Raw genomic sequence first — 21569 nt, 5'->3', positions numbered from 1 at the left:
TCACCTTTGGGCGGCCGTGTTGGCGTCCAGCACGCCGCCCCCCTGCATCCAGCTCCGGACGTTCATGCCTCCCAGCGGCTCCTCTTTCAGGCTGCTGCCGCTTCTCTGAATGCTCTCCTGGATCCCAAACATGAACAAACCTCCAAAGCTCGATGCGTGTCCCTCCGTGTCTCGGTCTCTCTCCGCCCAGCTGTGCACTTGTTCTCCTGTAGATCCTTCACTCTGATTCAAGCAAAGCAACGTGGGTGCGCTCTTTGCTGCTGCTGCTGCCGCGTGCGCTTCGCTGGAAATCAAGCAGTGCACTTTCTATTCCTCTGACTCTCTAGTCCTGAGGAGGGAGTGGGTGCTAAATCGGAGAGCAAATCATGCCAAGATCCAAAATGTACAAATACTTTAAACACGAGTTTAAATCACCAAAAGGACGTCAGGACTCGGACTGACCCAAAGTGGAAAGATGTTTAAAAAAGTCACTCCTGGTGCGCTTGGAGATCCACAGTTGGAGCTGTCAGAGAGAAAGAGAGAGATCAACTGGCACCCCGATCAGATGTCATCATTGTCTGACACTTCTTTCTTCCTCTTTTCGCTCTTTGCTTTCTCTTCTCCTGCCTCAGCCCAGTGGTCCGGGACGCGTTGGAGTCGGTGATGTCCAGAGCAGCGCTGCTTCCTGCATGCGGATGACTCCGGAGCTCTCTCTCGCCACTCCGCTCTCTCTCTGAGGAAATCGCTTTGTGACTCTTCCCAAAGGACCCTCTCTGAGAACCAAACACGGGCTTCTCCCGCCCCGGGGGGAGAGAGAGAGAGAGAGAGAGAGAGAGAGAGAGAGAGGATGGGAAGGGAAAGAGGGGAGGGGATCGGAGCAAAGGAGGGGAGGGGATAGGACGGGAGGAGAGGGAAAGAGAGGAGACGCCCCCAAACAAAGGCGAGAGTGGAGTCAGGTCCGCCCCGTGCAGCGGCCAAGGAGCTCCTCTGTCCTCCCGCTGCCCTGTCCCGGTACCCGCTCAGTCCCTGTTCAAAGGGTTTTTTTGTTTTTTTTTACGAGGCTGAACGCTTTTCTGCTGATATGGAGATGAATCCTTGCGCGTAAAACATCATTGAAAATCGAAAGTTTCTGTCTACCAGCGCAGAGCAGCTGCGGTGTGGAGCTCAAAAACCTGGAAGAAGTGCAAACTGCTCAGCGGCACTAGAGCAGGGAGGACATTTCTGGGCCGCGACACAATGACGACTTAATTATTTCAAACATCCACTTTTACGCATCGACTTTTACGCACGGCGCAGAGTTTTATGGAAACATTAAATAAGGAAACAATAAAGACACGTATGGCTTTTACAGCTGCAGAAGGCACTGAAATAAAATTGGCTGTTTTTTTTCTTTCTATTTAGTATTCATAAAACAAAGCTTTCTCACTGCCAAACCTGAAATATTAATTAAATTAATTCGTGATCTCATCACCGCCTCAAAAAGAAAAGAAGAAGGGAAACAGTCTATCTTTGTCAGTCCATATGCTCGCTATTAGACTATTTCTAGCGGCAGACATTGTGGAGAATCTGATCTGAAACCGCAGCCTGTACATTTACATCTAAGCTTTACTTACACCAGCTGCTTAGGCTCAATTATAAAAGCCATATTTCATCGTCACAACATATTCCTGTTCCCCATTGTCTTCCGTAGGCCTGCTTATTGCAGCCTAGCGCCGCAAGACACACAAACAAAAGTGACAATAACAATAATTAGCTCAAAATAACAATGAACATAATTGAGGATAATTGCTACCAGATTCTCCTGCTTTGTCTCTCCCTCTAGCACCATCTGTTATTTGAAACAATTTATCACTGCGCCGAGGGGGGACTCCAAACTAAATACAAATACTAATAGATAGCCTAATTCCGTGAACTATTTTAATAGATTGAAACTACAGCGTATTGATCTGCGGAGGTGCAAAAGGTCAACAACTTTTGTATTATTCAGCTGGCTGTGAAAATGATTGGCAGGGAGAACTGGCGCCGTTCCAGGCTTTAATTCCCAAAGGTTATTGAAAAACGCTCTTGACCTTGATTATGGAGAATAAGAGTCTTTTATACTCCAGTTTGGTGCGTATAGAAGGGAGATGGAGACAGTGGCGCATCGGCCCATAAAGGGTTTAAGGGAGTTCAAAGCTGAGGAGGAAATATATATATATATATGTGTGTGTGTGTGTGTGTGTGTGTGTGTGAATGGAGCAGTGGGAGAAGCCCTGGGGTTTTGGATCGATTGAGGGGAGATATAACATGTATATAAGTTTATTGAAAAATATTAAAGAGAAGATTTATCTGCATGTCAGCTCATATAAAGCTAGACTGGGTATTAAAATAAAAGTCTTAAATAATACAAAAATAATTAAATATATAAATAAAAAGAGAGAAAATGAAAATGCAGTCAGTTTCGAAAAAATAACAGTCAATTTTACACAAAAAAAATAAAAATAATGAAAAAGAGTGTTAAGAAGGGAGATTGATTTAAAAGAAATAATCTTTTTTTTTTTTTTTTTTAAACCATTGAAGTTTTTTTGTGTTTTTTTTTGGAAGGAATTTCACGTCAATAAAGTCAGACTTTGCAAGATGAGTCTTTTTCCTTATTATGCATGAGGCTGAAAGACTTCTACAGCCTCAAGGAAAAAGCCATAAGCAGCTTTGGCTATTTAAAATAAAAATGAAAATAAAAATAAATTAACTTTACAGTTAAATTGAGCATCACAGCTTTGTTAGACCCCAGTATACATCATGAAGTTGTGAAAGATTTCAAAAGCTACGATAAATCCTCATAAATGATATTAAGAAACAGCCATAATTAGGATGTATAACAAACGCAGAAACATGCATGAGCACAACAGGAGCCCTTTGAAGAACAGACACTACACGGCAGATAAAAGAAAAACACAACATCTTGTTAGATATAAAAACCAGCATAAAGTCACTGCTGTGCGCAATGAGTCCCTACAGTGCTGTGACAGAAATAGTCCTCAGTGTGTGTGTGTGTGTGTGTCCAACATCGGTTTGCCTCCTGGATTACAGCCCACTGAGTGTAAAAGCAATACAACAGCGCCATCAAGTGTCTGACCTGTGCAATTGCAAAATATATATATACATAGAGATTTAAATTTCCCCACCTCTTAATATGGTGTAATATGGCCTCAAATTAACTTCTCAATTTCACTGTGTTACATTTATTCCCTTGTTTTGTTTTAGGTATTAGTAGTATATTAAATAATATTAGAGGCACAGACAGGGGACAAGTTAAAGGACAAAGTTGTTGTGAGTGATCACCTCAATCCTGTGATGACGTATTTCTATCCTGATGGGAGTGCTCTCTTCACAGATGTCCCAATCCATACACTGAATAAGAAACAAACCAAAATGCATAAAAACAGTGAAAATCTTGCAGCAAGGGTGGCAGAAAAAAAACACCCTGATGAATAAAAAAAAAAACTTATTAAAAAGAATTTGGTGAATATATCTTCACATATCTGTAAAATATTGGTGTTTTAAGCTGAGTCAAATAAAGCAAAACAATGTAATCCACCACCATCATAAAGACACAAAATGAGGCCGTACCTTTTGAAGGCATGGAGTTAATCCCTCAAGTAAAGTGTCAGACTTGGGGAATCAGTGTCAAGGTGCCATGAAGCTGTTGAAGCAGCATGTGGTGGCCCAACACCTTACCAAGTCACTTTATGTTGGTTTTTCCTTTCATTTGCCAGCCACCCCACATGTTGTCTATCAGTGTAAATATATTAACTTACGGGTTATAATCAAGTGTAAACTCTACGCCCTCCATGACTATCAATAACAACACTGATTATCCACATAGAAAAGCACTACACTACGATACACAGAATAACACAAGCATGAGGAATAGAGGCCAGAGTGTCCAGAGTGGATGGTTCGTTTTATTTGACATTCAACTTTTGTAAAATAACCAAGGCAATGCCAGGCATAAAGTCCAAAACCAACCGTGGAGCATTTTTAACAGAAAACAACTGGCATTCTGAGCCAGGTTTTACAGAGCAGGTCCTAAAATTTGTGTGTGGAGAAACTAAACAGACAAAAGAACAAATCTAACAATAACCTGCAGGGAGTCTCAGTGAGAGCAGCCCTGAACACGATCTGTCTTTCTGAGGTAAATCTCAACAAATCTGTCGGTCAGAGGCAACAGCACTGGACAGCAGTGTTAAACACAAATTCAGCAAGTACAGTAAATTTGACGGCAGAGTGCAGCGTGTCAGCTGTAGATTCTATTTCCATATTTGCTTTCACCTTCAACATTGATTTTTTACAGAGAATTGTGAAAAATGGAATCTCTGATTCAGCTACACTTCAGATGTGGGTTTGACTTTGAGAACTCCGTTAACATCTGGGCCAAAGATATTACAATTTCTAATGGCGACCTAATCAATTTCAATGAAGACAATTGTTAAATCAAGTAAACAAATAGACTAAAAACTCCTCACTACCTTGTGTTTACACTGTGATTAATTAACAAGTCAATCAGATGAAAAATTTAACCAAAACAATCCTTTTAACTGATATGTAGAGTGAAAGAATTGAAGGACAACTGTTTTGCTCGCATCAAAGCTCCTGACAGGAGAACTGGAAATTTAAAATGAATGCCGCTCAATGAGAAGCAGCAGTGATGGTTCATACATTTCTTGGCTCACAAACAGCTTAAACAGCCACTGATGTATTCTACACAAAGTCGGTCCTGCAGCTGAAATCTCAGAGATGCAATGAAATACAAACAATACACTGAAAGATTGCCTATTTTTGAAATATGAAATGTCTAGAAGCATTCTATAGTTATCAGATGAACAGGTTATTCAGTCAAAGATTTAACATTGAGCTTAGTTAAAACATTTGATGTTAAACTGTCCCAGACAGTATGAGAACATGTCACAGTAGCTTGGAGAAACTGCAACTTCTCCAACATGGAGTAAAAACTGAGCAAATACTTGGTGAATCCACAGCTGACCGGCTTCTCTGCTGGTTATCTATAATGCAATACTGCAATGCAAATTCACATACGGCTGCCAATGACAGTCATCGCCTCGTGAAGTATGTCACATTTTACCTTGCAGGTGATCTCTCTGCATGACGCACTTCAAATGCGCCACAGTGAAAACTAAAATGTGTGTGAAGCCGTTGAAATGTTTGTAACCATTTCAAGAGCTTCGTTTGAAATCAAAGTCTATGGAATGGAGTTGATAATTAAATGAGAAGTCGTATACCGAAAGTCCGTATGTTCACCTTTCAGAGGAACATGTGCAAAATACATCAAACTCTACATTTCATCTCTTAAAAAAATAAACACAAAAAAGTTAAACAGCGTTGGCCCGGTTTGATCCTACACTGATCATGTATTCATTCTCAGCCCTGCAGCCAACGCTTTTCAATGTCAAGAATAAAGTCATTCATAGTAATAAGACCTTTAGTAATCGTGGTAGTAAATAATACTGTTGAGGGTTAACTGGAACATCTCCAGTCTATCTGCGCCATGCTGATCCCACTCCTAACAGTAGAGGGCACCAGAGTGATCACACCAGCTTGGGGACGCATCATGCAGACTGGAGAAGCAGTAACACTGGCTGGTCTCACAGATCAGATGGCTTGGGCTTCCAAAGGCTTCCTAGCCACAAGGTTTGCCTTTGTTCACAGGCATGTAAAGAAACAAAGAACAGTCTAACAGCTAGGAAGCTTTGGAGAAATCAAGCCCTGATCTTATTTATATATATCAACACTCCTCTGGTTTAATATAGATGTCATACAGAGCAACATTTATATACATTACACACAAACAGATTGGGCTGTTTCCTCGTACACAGACATCAGAGGGTATTTGGTTGCTGACAGCCACAGAACAGCTTTGGAGCATTGCTAGTATAAATGACATTAGTGCAAATACAACCCAAAAGAAAGAAGAATGGTAGAAAAAACATTGGTAGCAAGGTTGGGGCCCATTGGGGGACGAACAAATTCTGTGATAAGAGTGGCAGCGTGCAAGCTCTACATATAAGCGTGCATCAGGACTCGGCATTCTCTGGTTTGAAGTCTTTCGATTCACTCTTTTTCAACACATTTTTCTCCCCCGTCCTGACCCATCTGCTAAGCAAGGGAGCCGACTGAGAGTGCATGTGTGTTAGCGTGGGGAAATGGCTCAATTTGCTGGTAGTAACATTTATGGAGTGAAGAAGGTGAGCAGTGGGGGAAAAAAAACCAACAAAACAAAAAAACATTGATGTGTTAGAAAACAAAGGTGTTCTTAGATGTGATTGGATGGAGTGAGGTGATTGGCTCCTGCCGTATAAGAGTCCCAATGATCAACGACACCAGTTGAGCTTGTTTAAGCGTGTATAAGCTGTGCCGAGGAGGGCGAGGGTGAATGAGTAACAACAAAGAAATAAAGCCAATGACAATGACGTTTGGGCTCCTTGCCGACTTTGTGGACTAGTTTATACTCCACGTTGTCACAATGCTGAAGGTTTAAATATAAACTGTGGCCTCTGTTGCATTTATTTCCGTCCTCTCTATCTTCCGTCTTTTATCAGTCCGTCTGCACTGTGTGGTGTCCAATAAAGCAGTAATGTAAAAATTAGCTTAAAAATAACATTTCTTTGACAGTAATATAAAAGTTTGGCGATGAGGAATAGAATGTTTTTTTTTTTTTTTTTGCTGGGACCAGCCAAACAAGTTTGATTTAAATGTTGAAGCAGTCTAATCGTGAAAGCTTGACACATGAAATGAATGAGTTGTCCCATGTGAACCCACTGATTTGTTCACACTGCAACACTTAACCGGACCATTGCATGTATCCTCTGCTTAGCACCAGGCTTCAGGTCATGTGATGGCCTCAAGAAACAACATTCAGTCTCCGTTAATGCTTAGTATCCACTGATACACATAACTACTGTTGTCCAGCAGTGAAAAACAAAAAATCTATATCAAACTGAAGAAACTGTAGACTTTATGAAAGGTTAAGACTTGGTTTAAAATAGAACCATCAGTCATCGATAGTCTCTCAAAAGGGTTCAAACCTCTGATCCATTCCTCAATAAATCATGGCACATACAGGACTACAGAGAAACCCAAATGCTACAAAATGTACAGGAATAAAAGTAAAGCTGCACATACAAAGGCAGGATGGGAGCAACCACCACATTAAATGTCAGCAGTGAAATGAGAAAGACAAAACTGTGATTCTGGAAATGCCACTATAGGTCAAATGTCAATGTAGTCAAGAGTAGACAAACAAAGAAAATAAAAATAAGTGATGATCATTATCTTTCAGGATTTCACATTATTTAGAGATGATGTAGAGCTCCCAATTATTTCTGAGATGACATTACTGCATCCCCATTTTTGTGTCAAGTTTGAATCCGTGCCAAAAAAAGAAGAAAACAAAAGTTGTGCCTATGATGAAATCACTGCTGGCTTATCATGGGACACATTTAGATTAACTGTTGCAAGACAACTGCCTCACAAGTAGCAACAATTTATGAATTTGTAATCCTTGCCATTAAAAAAAAATACTGACTGATGAATATCTGCTTGGAGATTGTTCAAGGTTTTGTGTTTTTTTGTTGTTTTGTGTTTTTTGTTTTTTTAATGGCTATGAAGGAGTTGGATTTCTGACATGATGGAAGTGCCAATGGCTGGACAAGAAGAATATAAGCAGATGGAGTATTTAGATTGTGTTTACATGTGCATGCATGTATGTTGTGTGTGTGTGTGTGTGTGTGTGTGTTGAAGCTGTGGCTCAGAGGCTGCATGGAGGAGGAGAATGTTCCTCAGAATGAGAAGTGGGCTGGTCAGACTGTGATGATTGACCAGCAGATGACTCCTGGCTGTCTAGCATGGAGGCTGAGTTTAGCTGAGGAGTGGGCTCAGGTTCAGCAGGGGTCATCTCTGCTTGGGCGAGTACCTCTGAAGGTGAGTGGTGAAAGATGGGGGGGGTGAAGGTGTCAGGGAGAAATGGAGGAGTGTTAGGCATGTCCGATGCATCAGAGGTAGAGGAGGAAGACGAAGAGGAATGATCTGTGGTCAGCTGGGTCTGCAGAGAATCAGTCACACGTGGGGAAGAAGAACAAGAGGAAGATGACAATGAAGGCTTGACGACGTGCAGGGGCGCACAGGACGACGATGAGGATGTTTCTCCAGCTGACATGGCAGGTCCATTATCTCCCTCCTGTTGTACCGATTCCTCCTCTTTACCATCATCTGGTGGAGTGCCATCATCCTGCCTCATGTTGCCTGTGGCGTCTTCTTGCCCTGCAGGGTTCTGATTGGCCGCAGGGGTGTCTTGGTTGGGGACACTGGTGGCTGGTGTTTGGCTCTTTAATTGTGAGTGACAGAGAGGACATGTTTCCTGGACATACAGCCATTTCTTCAGACAGCCAGCGTGGAAGAAATGACTGCACGGGGTGATCACAGCACTGTTCATGTCCTGCAAGGAATCAAATTTCACATTAGCCTAGCTTTAATTTAAAGCCCAAATTGAATTCTTGGTCATGTACCCTCTTTAGATGTACACGAAACAGCTCATACCTGGTAGCAGATAGCACAGATGTCATTGTACTGCTCCAGCTGTGTGCTGCTAGCTGCAGGGAGGCTTTTGATCTTGTTTACAGCATCTCTCCGGAGCAGGAAGCTCTGCCAGCCCAGCTGGGCTCTGAGCCAGACGTTGTAGTACGAGTGGACGAGGATAATGGTGCTGCCCATCACACTCCACTCCCCAAATACAGTCTCTGACACGCCGTAGCACACCACACACACTGCAACCTGGTCAGGTAGAAAATCAGTGACAGTGAGAAACACGGATGCCATATTATATGACACTGCCTTTGTTACATGCAGCCTTCTCACATGTACTCCCCTGAGATACTGTATATGATGTTTGTGTGTGTGTGTGATGTACCAGAAACTCCAGCAATCTGTAGGTCCCATTGACACAGTAGATGACTTCATCCATGTTTTCTACTGGAGCTTTACGAAACTCCTCCACCATGAAGAGAACGTAGATCAGCAGAGTGCCAAGTACCTGTAAATGATGGACGAGACTTCTTTGTTGTAATTCAGGTCAATAATGAATGTTAAAGGATCCTTAGGCTGCGTAGTTCATATCGTGCTTAGCGCAGATTTTTATGAATACATTTGTCTTGTGGATCTGTAGATTGAGTCAAATTAGTATGATGACATACATTGTGATTTAAAGTCCAAAAACATTTTAACACAAAAAACCCAAGAGGTACATGATGAATTTTTATAGGCACCGTTGTGTACCTGCAGTGATGTGAGGATTGAAGAGGAGATGATGATGAGAAGCCAGAAGTCCATGTGGAAGAACTGACAGATCATATAAGCCATGTAGGCTGGAAAGATCAGCAGGAAGAGACACAAAGACACAGCTCGGAAGTGCTTCCACAAACTCCTACGGGAAAGGCAGCACAAACAAAACGGAGGCAATGAGGTTCATCTGCATCAATGTGGACATTTTGCTTACATGCATGCAGTCACGTTAGATTTCTTGCACTGTCTGTCTTTTTACGCAATAACAATTATGTCAACTAGTATTGAACTTTAAATGCAATGTCAAAATGCTAAAACGCAGAGAGCTGGCATTTATCATTTTACTCAGCAGAAATCCATTCAGGATCAGCATGAGGCACTCCAAGCAAATACTCAGAAGCAAAAAATACACCAAATCATTTTTTAAAGAAAGAAAAAAAACAAGGTGGTAAAATAATCTTACTTGTCTCTGGACGCTCCCAAGGCCAGGACTATGGGGTCAGCAATCTCCAGCATAGACTGAAGGATAGAAGCAACAACAATGAAGAGGATGATAGAGAGGAGGAAGGCTCGATGGATGACTTGAAGCTCAATGAGGCCAGTTTGGACAGCAAGAATCAGCAAGGTGATTCCTTCTGTCATCCCCCTGCACAGACAGGAAACAAAAAAGAAAACAGCTGTGAGTGAAAGTAGAAACACTTGCCAACAGACACCCTCAACCACGGGTAAACACACTTTGACTCACCTGTGCATGGTGTTGTCATTCATAAAGGCTCTGTAGCCTTGCAGGTAGAACTTGCACAGTGTGAGAACTCCCAGTGCGATGAAGGAGACAGTGAAGACCAGACCCAGCAGAGAGTAGGGAGTACTACAACATTCTGCAATACTGAGGGCAGCGATGGAGGAGAGAGCAGGAGGAGCAGAAAGGAGGAGAGTAAAAGCTTGTAACAAGACAGTCCAAATAAACACAAGAACCTTTGCCACTGCAAAGGTTTTAATTAAACTCTTGATGGGTGTATCATGTTAGTGCAATAGGCAACATCTGTTATAATTTAAGTCTGTCCGCAAGTACAAACCAACAGCCATTTAGGACTGCCCTGCTTGTACACTACTTTATTGATCAGATAACTGCGGAACTGTTGGTTTGGTTTGCTTGGAGTTCTTGTGGAATGGTAAGATGGTAGAGTGCATTTATGCTGCCATTCTCCAGAACAAGAATGAAATACTGGACTACCAGCAGGGCATGTGACTTAATTGCTCGGCATAAATTCCAAAAATGACAGTCTTGTCCTCTTAATACTAAATGGATCATACCAGGACAACAATAATACACAAATAAAGGGCCAACAACATGACATACCATGCATCAGTTCATGTTTGCTACAGGTATGCCCCATGTATTACTGCCATAAGCTGAATCACCATCACTCCATCCACAGATATACAATGGTTCCAGCTGTACAACAGCAAAAGTCTTTTGGCTGTTCAGTCTGCTGAATAGCTACATCTACGATAAAGCATTAACTCAATTCCAAGTCAGATTGCATGAACTTTGTGAATATTTTTAGACTCCAGATGAAGATTACTTATAATTTTCACTGAATTGTTGTCTACTGACACCATAAAAAATAAAAATAAAAAAAACTCTGACCAACTCATTTTTGACAAAGTCTCTCTAGACCGAATGACCTGATTTACATAATCTGCTTTTTCTTATGTTTCGTACTGTATGTTCACATGTTTTATATTACAGATGATGTCCTCTTTAATAAAGATAAAATACATTTTACCTATGTTTTCTATATCCCAATATAGTACCACATATTTCATTACGTAAATGGTAGTTAAGTACATCATATCTACACTCAAATTTCATACACTGCATGTGTCAAACAAACTATACGTGGCAACATCCATCTTACACAAAATGCACTCTAAAGGGTCTATGATGCACATTTTTATAATGTCCCTCACTGTCTGAAACATGATGCTATGCTATAGTCTCACCTGGTAAGAAATAGGAAAAGAAGCCTCTCCCTTGAGGTAGGCTGGTCTCTGGTGCTGAAGTAGGAGTAGATCTGCAGAGCGAACAGCAACAGCCAGAAACACATGAAGAGGACTGGAAGGACCAGCTGGTTCCACAGAGACATACCCAAAGCCAGCAGCCCGTACACTTCCACCACCTGGGGGACAGAAATGGAGAGTGTGATACAGAGAGAGTAGAGGACAGATGGAGGTAATTAGGACAAAGACAAAACAGAAGATATATTGCGTATAAGCAAATCTCTCAGAACTGATACACCTGAACTCCTGTAAAAAAAAAAAAAACTGATAAACTTGCAACATTAGGCCATATTAACAGTTCATTACCTGAGCCAGCTCTCTGTAGGCAGTTTTGGCCAGGTTATATGGTACCAGTAAGTTAGAAGCCAGGAAGTAAATGACCTCCAGGCCTGTGAAGATCATGGAGAACCTATTGATGAAAACAATGGTCTCCAGTGGGACAAGACATAGTCTGGCCACCAGAGGGAGGAGGTGAGCAGAGAATAGCCAAATCCTCTTGGTTTGCATCACACAGGAACATAGCGTACACACCACCAGCTGACCTAAAAGGAGATGCACATACACACACAGATAAACATGGATATACACACATGAATGCATCCACTGCTTCAGTATGATTTCAGAACAGTTTCTCTTGATTTGTCATTGTTGTGTAATTGAGAATACAAAGATCTTGTGTCAGAATAATTTTATCTGTCCCAGAGTGGTGATGTAACAACCACAAAAGACCAACAAACACTCAAAAGGAGGAAGAAGTAGCTCTAATCTCCCATCTCTCTCTACAACAGTGTATTTTTGTCACTGTAACCATGTTATTTTCGCTTTCTCAGGCTTTCACTGTGCAGTGAAATCAGCACTCAGTGTGGTCTATTTATAGCACAGGAGACTCCGTCCCTACTCTCTAGTAAGATGAAACCAGGTCCTATAAGCCCAGAGACGTGGCAGCAATTTCCATTTCCAAATGGACCAACTTTCAAAATAATAGAGTGTAGTCATTGTTTTTTTAGCAAGATTTGTGACAAGTGTGGCCGGGTGATATGGCCTTACAGGGATGCTCAATACTATAGTCAACCCACTTCTAAACTACTAACTACTACTTCGAAAATACTGTATTAACAACTGAAACATGCTGGTCTTTACCAACTGTTTCCTAACACAAAGACTGAGGCACATACATGTTAAAGAGCTGCAACTGTAGAGCTGGTAAAAGTGTAGTGCTTTCCTTAAGGATGATGGATTCTTGCTGTTATAGATGTTAGAGGGGTTCAGTTTCTCTGTTCCCTATACTATTGTGTTGCAAGTGACAGAAGATCTATGGAATTCATTTTCCCCACAGTCTGTTTCCTAGATATATGTGCAACCCATGAAGTAAAGTGGAAGAGCAATCAAATCGAAAAAGAAAAATATCCTGTAAGCTCAAGTCTGGGTCTGTGTACTACGCAATCATAACTCATCATGTATACTGTGCACACATATCTTCCTGCATTCGTGTGTAATATTATACCTATGAGCGCAGTGGTGAATCTGTTCATGGAGAGAGGTTCCAGGTAGACAGGTCCTTCATAACCAGACTCCAGTTCACTGCGAACATAATCCCTGACAAAGAGAGGTCAAAATGCTCAACATACAGGAAAATCTATATTGAGCTTTTACATACCATTGACACACAGTATAGTTCAACTCCAACATGTCTAGCCCTGTACATGATCTAACACATGAGAAATCCACACTAGCCAGTGATATGTTTTGTAGGTAAATGCAGTACATTACACTGTACACTGGCTGCTCCCTATGGGCTACAATGTCCTTGTAAATCTAATAATGACAGAGTGGCATACATGTTTGTTTTTTTTATTCCTGACAAAATACAGGACCTGAAAATGTCACTTTTCCAATTTAAGTCTACCTGAGAGTCAGAAATAACTTGAGCTCCAGGCACCAAACAAACATTTTGTCATTAAAGGCATTCAAAACACTATCAGAACTACGGGATAGCGGCATCTTATCGTGTCTACAGGTGGATTTATGTATGTTTGTTTCTGTGTACCTTGAGACTTGGTGACCAGCGAACAGCAGTAGGGCCGTAAGAACATACAAGTAGAGTTTAACCAGGTGCTGACGAGGCAGAGTCAGGAGCACCAAGCTCAGGATGTAACCTGTGAGGCATATGAGGCACACATAATAAAACACAGCATGAATGAATAGAAAAAGCACATGCAGTTTAGAGGCATCACTACTTCTTCCTGTTTTCAATTACTGAACTAATATATTGAATGTGTATATGTGACAGATGTTTCTTATGTAATTGCAGGGAGCTATTTTTGACAACCAATCAAACAGTCACTGCTGTAAACAGCCTAAGCATAGAACAGTTGACTTCCTAAAACCGTGTCCTAAAACTCTTCAATGCATAGCAACAGTTTCTTTGGTTTTACTGCCTAACTCCCTCGTTATTCTGTCCACCCATAGTGCTCATCAGCACATACCAAGCCTGTTGGCTCATTAACCAACTGCAGCCAAGTTTGAGAGCACACACAGCCATATAAAAACACAGACAAAGAAAACCCAGTGCTGTGCTTGTTGGTATTCTTTTAGCTAGCTTAAACCACAATTTGACCATGAGGCTTTGCTGTGTCAACCCCACTGTTACTGTCTTTCAGTGCTTCTTTGTCACTGGCAGTGCACCTGCCTGCCTGTTAGTGCTTCACAGACCTTGCTTCGTCCCTTCACAAGTGCCTCTGTGGCAATTTCACTCATTTTTTAATGAGTGTTAGAGCATTTTGACCTGTCAAACAACACCTGGCAAAATGGTGCATCATTACCTGGGTCAAATGGGTGATAGCAGCTGAAAAAGCCTGACATGTAAACATATTCGCTGATCAATATTTCTGGGAAAATGTCTTAATAGAACTGACAACAACATAGTCACGGTTTAGTTCAGTAGTTCAGGGATTCAAGAAGAGTGTTTTTAAAGCCACAGTTGACTTTTATATTGTTATGGATTTATATTGTTTATATATTGCTAATATCGTCTATTTAATCATTTCACTACGTTCACCACTGTTGTTGCCAGCTTGTCTGAGTATCAGTGTGAAAAATGTTAATAAGTTATGGGTTTCTGGGAAAGTTAGTAGATGAATGCACTTTCTGACACAGGGAAGAATGGCAAAACCAAAATGAGATTTCCAATACTACAAGACATACAGATTTTTAGCTTAATTGTACACCTAAGAGATGCAGACTTCCAGATTTCTGTCATTATTTTAGAAACCAATTTCACTTATAATCTGTGGACACTAGCCCCTATTTCAGAGATACTGTTTAAATTTCCAGCATACAATTCCAGACACATATGCCTCTGCTTTGGGCAATTGTTCTGGTCAAAATCCTGAAGTGTAGGTAGGTGTTAAGTTGCTGAGGCATCATGTAAATTGTTGGGGAAACTGCATGAATCCCACTCTTTGTGAAGTTGTTCACTGGCACATAAAGATGAAAATAAACTGAAGTGTAAAGGGCCAAAGAAAATGTTTGATACCATCCATGCATTATCTATACACCGCTTTATCCTCACACTAGGGTCATGGGGGGCTGGAGTCTATCCCAGCTGACTTAGGGTGAAGGTAGGGGACACCCTGAACAGGCCGCCAGTCTATCACAGGGCTACACTTAGAGACAGACAACCAAGCACACTCACACCTATGGACAATTTAGAATCACCAATTAACCTCAACATGCTTTTGGACTGTGTGGGAGGATGCTGGAGAACCCAGTCTGCATGGGGAGAACATGCAAACTCCACGCAGAAAGATCCCGGGTGTCCTCACCGGGACGTGAACTGCTGAACTTCTTGCTGCGAGGCAACGATGTTAACCACCGAGCCCTGTTAGATACCAGTTCAGAGCTAATGTAGGTTGCTATTCCCGTAACACCTCTTTAATTTGTAATTTTTCTGTTTCAATCAAAGCCCTTTCTTGTGTTTAACAGGGCTATCTACACACTTAACACTGGTATTCACACTAACTGTGACTCACAACTGTCTCACACTGCTGGGATGTCACAGATGAGACAAGAACTACACAGCTGCATGAGCAAAACTGGACTCAAGCATCATTCATCCATTTTATTATTTTGCCACCGGGTAAATCAGGTGGTTTTGGTCACAATGCACTTGTTGTCATGCCAAATAATCCCTTTTGGCTGCTGGGAAACCACTACAAAGCCCAGCCTCATGGCTTATTACTCACAGCAACGTGTACATTTTTAAACTTATCAAGATAGGTACAGAGGGCTGACACTGCTAAAAAGAAATTCTGAAATTTAAAAAAAAAAAGAAAAAAAGACATACAATCACAACTGGTGGCACTACATGGCCTAAAACTAGCTATGATGCAAATCATGATAATTTCACATAACTGACCAGTTACTGCTCTTTATGTATGTGTTACGATATCAAATGTGTTAAATGCTGTGTGATGAAGCCAGTGCAGAGAATTTGCATAGTGTCTTTTTTATTTAAACTATCAAACCAGTATTAATACAGAAGGGATAGTTATGCTGGAAAAGGCTGTGTGCATATGTGGAAGTGTGTGTGATACAATAACACTGACCGACGTAGTGCAAGTAGAGTGCCAGGTACTTGTACTGAAACAGGGGGTTGTTGGAGAGACTGGAACGCTGGATCTTCTGAAAGAAGGAGCTGACATCCCAGCGATACAGGACATCCAGCAGCATAATGCTGGGAACACGCAGACCCACATTGAGCACAGCCTCTACACGGTCCTTCAGTGCCATGGCCTCAGCTTAATCTCTGATCAGCAGGCAGAACTGACCACTTAGACGTGATGTTAACAGTGGGTGCTCTGCAGAGGAAAAAGAGCACATTCAACAAGAAAAATTGAAGACACAAATTTATTATGATCCAGTTATAGAGGATGAGAAATGAGAAAGAATGGTATAAGTCAACAAGCAGCAACATAAAGGGGGATTAATGACGGTCAGAGAAAGACAGAAAGCCACATAGGAAGTGTGGAAGGAAAAACAACTAATTTCACAAAAGGAAGATTGTAGCCAGAAAACTGGCTCTTTCATTCACCAGCTACAGCCAGAAGCAAATGTAAAACTGCCCAATTGTTATACTATGAATGCAAATTATTTTACTCATAGTAGTAAAGTTTTATTGTGGTTGGCAGTACAGATAAACTATTCAGCAACAGCAAATGTTTTCCAGCATGTGGCATATGAGTGGTGTTAAATTCCCCCCTAATAACAATTATTACACATAACATTTAATGAACAACACTTAGAACTGATGCGAACCAAATGTCGATTATTCACATGCAATATCACTGACTCTCATCAGACAGTTAAAACATTCAATGAAGTCATCGATGTATTACAATTATATGACGAAGCCAACCTATAAAGACTGTTTCGCTTACACTGAAGGCTTTAACTATTGGCACACCATTTGCATCATCAAAACAGTCAAAAATGCTAAAATACTACAATGAAACACTGAGAAATATCTTAACTAAGAATAAACAGAGCTCCCTAAAAATAACTGAACAAAACACTAGCTTCGTAGGTACCAGAAGTACTGATGTACACTCAGAAATACATTTGTATTTAGCTTCACATGACTGAGCGTTTCACTGAAACAATGTTCTGTATATGTTTTCATTGTTCAACACCGTTTATATTGTACATACTGCTACAGGTGCCAGAACCCAAATTACAGCCTTAAGTATGCTATACTTAGCAACAAATTTAGTAGCGCATTTCTGCTTCTAGTGATTTTGTAGCTTGTGGCCATCAACAACACCAAACACTACTACCTGATGCAACTAGCTTTCTTTACCATCTTCCACTCATACAGGAATGCAGGAAATATAATCTTGAGGGGGGAAAAAAAGCATCTTGTCTACAACTGGCTGTAACCATCAAGAATCCACAGGAATACTGCTCAGTTGTTCCAATGAAGAAAAGCTTCCCCCATTATAATTTACATAGTCAAATCTGTCAGTTCATAACCAATCTAGACAAGTACATGCAAATAACTCCAGGTCTTTCTGTTTGCTTCCACATAATAATTACCAGCACAGAACTTAATATGAGTACAGCACAATGACTGTGAAAATACACTACGTGGTAACACTTTCAGGTGTTTTTATGCAGGTGCGATTCAAAGGTCAGGTTTGATAAATGAGGTGTACTTGCAAAATCTGCTTATTCGCATCCTTAGTTTTTCTTACACTGTCCTGTTACACTGGCATAATGGTTACACTGCTTCATGCCAAACAAATTTAGAGATTCATTTACACCTTTGCAGCACTGTCTTGGTGTGGTGAATATAAACATTTCTAAAACATTTTTCAGAACTCATTAGAAAAAACAGTTTATTTGCAAAACATTAAATATCAGTCCAAAAAAAAAAAAAAAACAGTCCTGAAGTACTTCACATCATATTGATGTCAAAAACCCACTATTAGGGCCCGGCTGATTATAGCCCTTTTCAAAATACTCATCATGGAGTTTTGGCGATTAATCGCCGATATATTCTTAATTTCTCTGGAAACAGTAAATGCTGTTAAGCGTCACAGTTGCTTTCATACATTCATTTTGTACAATTTAATTTAGTAAAAAGACAAATATTCTCCAAGGAAAAATCATGTTAAACACCTCAGCAACACCACGAAAAGCTCAGTTTTTGCTGCTGCTTGTTGTAAACAAGTCAAACTTGGCTCAGGGAAATGAAGAAGAATTAAGATAGCTTAAGAATGTACAGCAGTAAGATCACTGACTGTGCTGCAAATTCTGAAACCAAAACAGCGCATGGAGCGCTCGCTCTGACGTGTTTTCAGAGAACTTTTTAAAGTTTTTATCCAACTTGTTAACTAACTTATTTAACTTATATTTTTATTAACGTATTCTCATCGACTTTAAAGACAGCACAGTCTTTGAGAGTACAGAACATCAGAGGGGTGCATGAATAATGTTCTGCCAGTAACTTCACTCATTATGCTGCTTATATACAGCATAAACCTATGGCCTAAATCTAAAGATAAATTCATCAGTACAGCTGGAATGGATGCATGCTTCATAGAAAGAAAAATGCACAATACAAATTTAAAAATAAAACACCCCACATGACAGACATATTTGTTTCAAAAACCTTTTTTTGTTTGTTTTTTAACTGATGCATATTATGTTTAATCCTTGGTTGCATGTTCTTGTAGTAGAAATTCCTCTCTGTTGTAAAGTTAAACAAATACTAATGGACAAAGTATTGTAACAGTAAAATGTTCTGCCTGTGATTCATATCTTTTATCTCTATCGGCCTTATAAAGTTAATATTGGTCTGGCCCTACCCAATATTACCATTAAACTGCCCTGCTCATTAATTTGCAATTTTGTCAGGCCACAACAGCCATATACAATCAAAGATATTGAGGGGATAATGCCTGGGAAAAAAGCGATGTCAAGAGACACTTTGTCATTTGCAGAAAGAGAACTGGTTGACAGTTCCGCCTAAATGTATTAGATGCAAACCACCATGAAAGCACACAACGAAAACCCAAAGTCCAGTTGCATGAACAAACCTTGCATGTGTTCTTTCTCTGGCTCATAAAAACGCTGTAATTTCCCTTCATAATGGAGCTTGCTACGAGTGACAAGCAAACAGCAAATCCTTTAGCAGGTGTGTTTTTCAGCTGCACCATCAACATGTGACACAACAGAAACGGTGTGGAGTGACCAAATCTGTGACACTGCATCTGTCGTCAATGTTTATTATCTCTGTGACTTGGTAAGTGGTTAAATTCAAAGCAAGGTGGATAAACTGATTTTTTTTTTTCCCCTCTTGGTCTTTATTAAAAATATATTGTTAAAAATATGCATATTGCCTGAAACTGAACATATTCTAATAATATTTTTTTAGATAAAAAGGGAATACACGCCAAAACCATATGGTAACTTCTCAGGTGATTGACATTTCTATAATCTCACAGTCATCTCACTTAACCAACACTATGTATACATCCATGTAATTCAAGAGCAAACAGTTTAAGCTTTAGATGATTATCACATACCACAAGCAACATGAGTCATAATCTTCAATCACTTCAAACAGTGTTCTGCCTGTATATGAAACCATTTTACTTCTCATACTTAGAAGTGCTGCTGTCATTAGCAACAGAAAAATACTACATAGTAGCTTAGACATTACAATGCTTACTTATTTACTAAAGACGGCAATTCTGTTTTATATCCTTTCCCTTACTGAATCCTATTACAGCTGCTGCAACACAACACTTAATTTCCCGTAAATCAAATCAGCTGTTTCATTTCAAACAGGGGTGTCCAATCCTGGTCCTCGAGGGCCACAATCCTGCATGTTTTAGATGTTTCCTTCTTCCAACACACCTGATTTAAATGTTCAGCTCGTCATCAAGCTCTGCAGAAGCCTCATAACGATCCTGATTTAAAACATCAACACAGCTTCCTAACAAGACTGCTTGATTCCAACTTCATTTAAAGCAAAAACACTAAATACAACCATTGTGTGTCCCCGTCTAATTTAATTATCAAAGTGATGACAACCCTCTCATCTTGATCCTAAGTTACTCAAAGGCAACGGGAGTGTTCTGGTCTTGTCAAATTGAGTGATTCTGCTGTGGGTTTCATGTCAAAATTGTCCATTGCAAACCTGCTTTTTCTCATGTTTAAAGACTTAAAAACCTCCAGGGGATTAGTCATTGTTAACTTGGCCTTCACTTAAATGCACTGGGGCTTGAGTAAATTCAAAGTAACATTGAGGGAAATTCCAGCAACACGAGCAGCAGAATGTTGCCCTTTATTTAATCCTTGCAGAAAAGAGGTCCCGCAGTCGTTTCTGAAATTCTTGGTTTACAACCCTGCAATTCAGTTCCTGCAAACGACCCTTTCACATGAGAGTTCTGCATGAAGCGTCAGCTGCTCAACACGCGTTAATTTCCAGCAGACTAAAGTTTGATCGTTCTACCTCAAGCGTCTGATGTGCCACTTAAAAGACAGGTTTCCACTCTCTGCATAAAGCTTGACACCTCTTCAAAGTTGCTAATGGCAGAGTTACCATCAGTTAACGTCCCTGCAGCCCGGGATAGGATCCTGATAACTTACATAACTGTGGATTCACCACGACTATCACTGGCCAGACAGAGATCACTTCGCAGAATCCGAACTTATATAACGCGGCCGAGTAGTACCACTGTATTTTTAACAGCGGTAATCCATTCACAGCTACAGACTGTGGCGCGGCAGTCTAAATTGGTATATTTGTACCATCAGTCGCTTAACTCAGAAACCGGCACCGCAAACGTTATGGATGAGTGAGTGCTGCATCGACTGTGGTACGCCATGAACTCTAGTAACCCCTCTGTCTCGACGGGGGAAAAAAAATCTCTGAGCTAACGCCGCAAAAGACTGCAACACTTTGCTACTAGACGGCTCCATACGTTGCAGTATAACATAGGATAGAAAAAGCAAATACACGAATTGTGTTTCCATATACGTAGCTAGTTAAGTTCGGAATACTGAAGGGATACAAATAGCTAGCTATGATAGTGTACGTGCCGTGTGGAGATGATGAGCTGCATCGAGCAGGCAGCAGGCACAGCGCCAACAATCCAAGCTAACGCTGTCAGCTAGCATCGCTGTCAGTTAGCGAACTAACTACTAACAACAACCAAGCTCACTTCTACACTAATAAAACACATCCGACGCACTGGCTTGCACCTAACTGAGCCACCGGCCTCCACAAATATTCACAGGGAAGCTTACAACTTAAAACATTGTGAAGCTTAGCACGAACTAGCCAGTTAAGTCCAACTGTAGCGCAGCTAGCAAATCGGACTGTTGGAGATCCTGAGCCAGCTACGGCGCCCAGCCAAGAATGAAAAGAAAAACAAGAGAACTTACATTTGAAGGACGATGTTCGCACTATGTACAACGGTTTCGGGATGTTTTTCGGGTCGGATATCGACCATTTTAACTCGGCACCGCCCGAGTTAACGGTCCTCTCGATGGGAGCGCTTCACACAGAAAGGACGCGGCCCATCCGCTCATCTTACCTAGCAGCCATTACCCGTAGTACCGAGAAGGATGTACTGGGCATGCGCAATACCGTCTGTCCCATTAAATCTTTTCGAAACTGGAAA

The 21569-nt window shown here is 40.8% G+C and overlaps 2 protein-coding genes across 5 annotated transcripts in view; both read right to left on the bottom strand.

Annotated features, from left to right (window-relative positions):
* LOC103370065 (transcription factor COE1-like) overlaps positions 1-715 on the bottom strand; it is a 100810-nt gene extending 100095 nt beyond the window's left edge. For all 4 annotated transcript variants that reach the window (XM_008298974.1, XM_008298976.1, XM_008298975.1 and 1 more), the window contains exon 1: positions 5-715. In XM_008298974.1, coding sequence (XP_008297196.1) covers positions 5-132 — 128 coding nt within the window. In that variant the 5' untranslated portion in view covers positions 133-715. The remainder of the gene's footprint in view (positions 1-4) is intronic.
* A 3188-nt stretch (positions 716-3903) lies between these two features.
* On the bottom strand, positions 3904-21513 carry LOC103370064 (RING finger protein 145). Its single transcript, XM_008298973.1, has 12 exons — positions 21331-21513; positions 15984-16235; positions 13424-13532; positions 12881-12972; positions 11683-11918; positions 11320-11495; positions 10058-10198; positions 9776-9958; positions 9307-9454; positions 8942-9064; positions 8572-8805; positions 3904-8470 (listed from the first exon to the last, which is right to left on the bottom strand). Exons 2-12 carry the CDS (start codon positions 16165-16167, stop codon positions 7784-7786), a joined length of 2313 nt encoding a protein of 770 aa, XP_008297195.1. The 5' UTR covers positions 16168-16235; positions 21331-21513; the 3' UTR covers positions 3904-7783.
* Between the last annotated feature and the right edge of the window lie 56 nt (positions 21514-21569).

Source organism: Stegastes partitus, unplaced genomic scaffold (genome assembly GCF_000690725.1).
Source record: "Stegastes partitus isolate 25-593 unplaced genomic scaffold, Stegastes_partitus-1.0.2 Scaffold1365, whole genome shotgun sequence".
Classification (NCBI taxonomy): domain Eukaryota; kingdom Metazoa; phylum Chordata; class Actinopteri; family Pomacentridae; genus Stegastes; species Stegastes partitus.
This window is presented reverse-complemented; position numbering and strand designations above follow the sequence as displayed.

Bases quoted from the DNA above. Each gene is read 5' to 3' on its own strand.
- LOC103370064 (XM_008298973.1), bottom strand. From the start codon at position 16,167: ATGGCACTGAAGGACCGTGTAGAGGCTGTGCTCAATGTGGGTCTGCGT. The intron at 13,533-15,983 runs GTCAGTGTTATT...TATGCCTCACAG, and splicing joins ACTCTACTTGCACTACGTCG to GTTACATCCTGAGCTTGGTG. The intron at 11,496-11,682 runs GTAATGAACTGT...TCTGTCCCCCAG, and splicing joins CCTACAGAGAGCTGGCTCAG to GTGGTGGAAGTGTACGGGCT.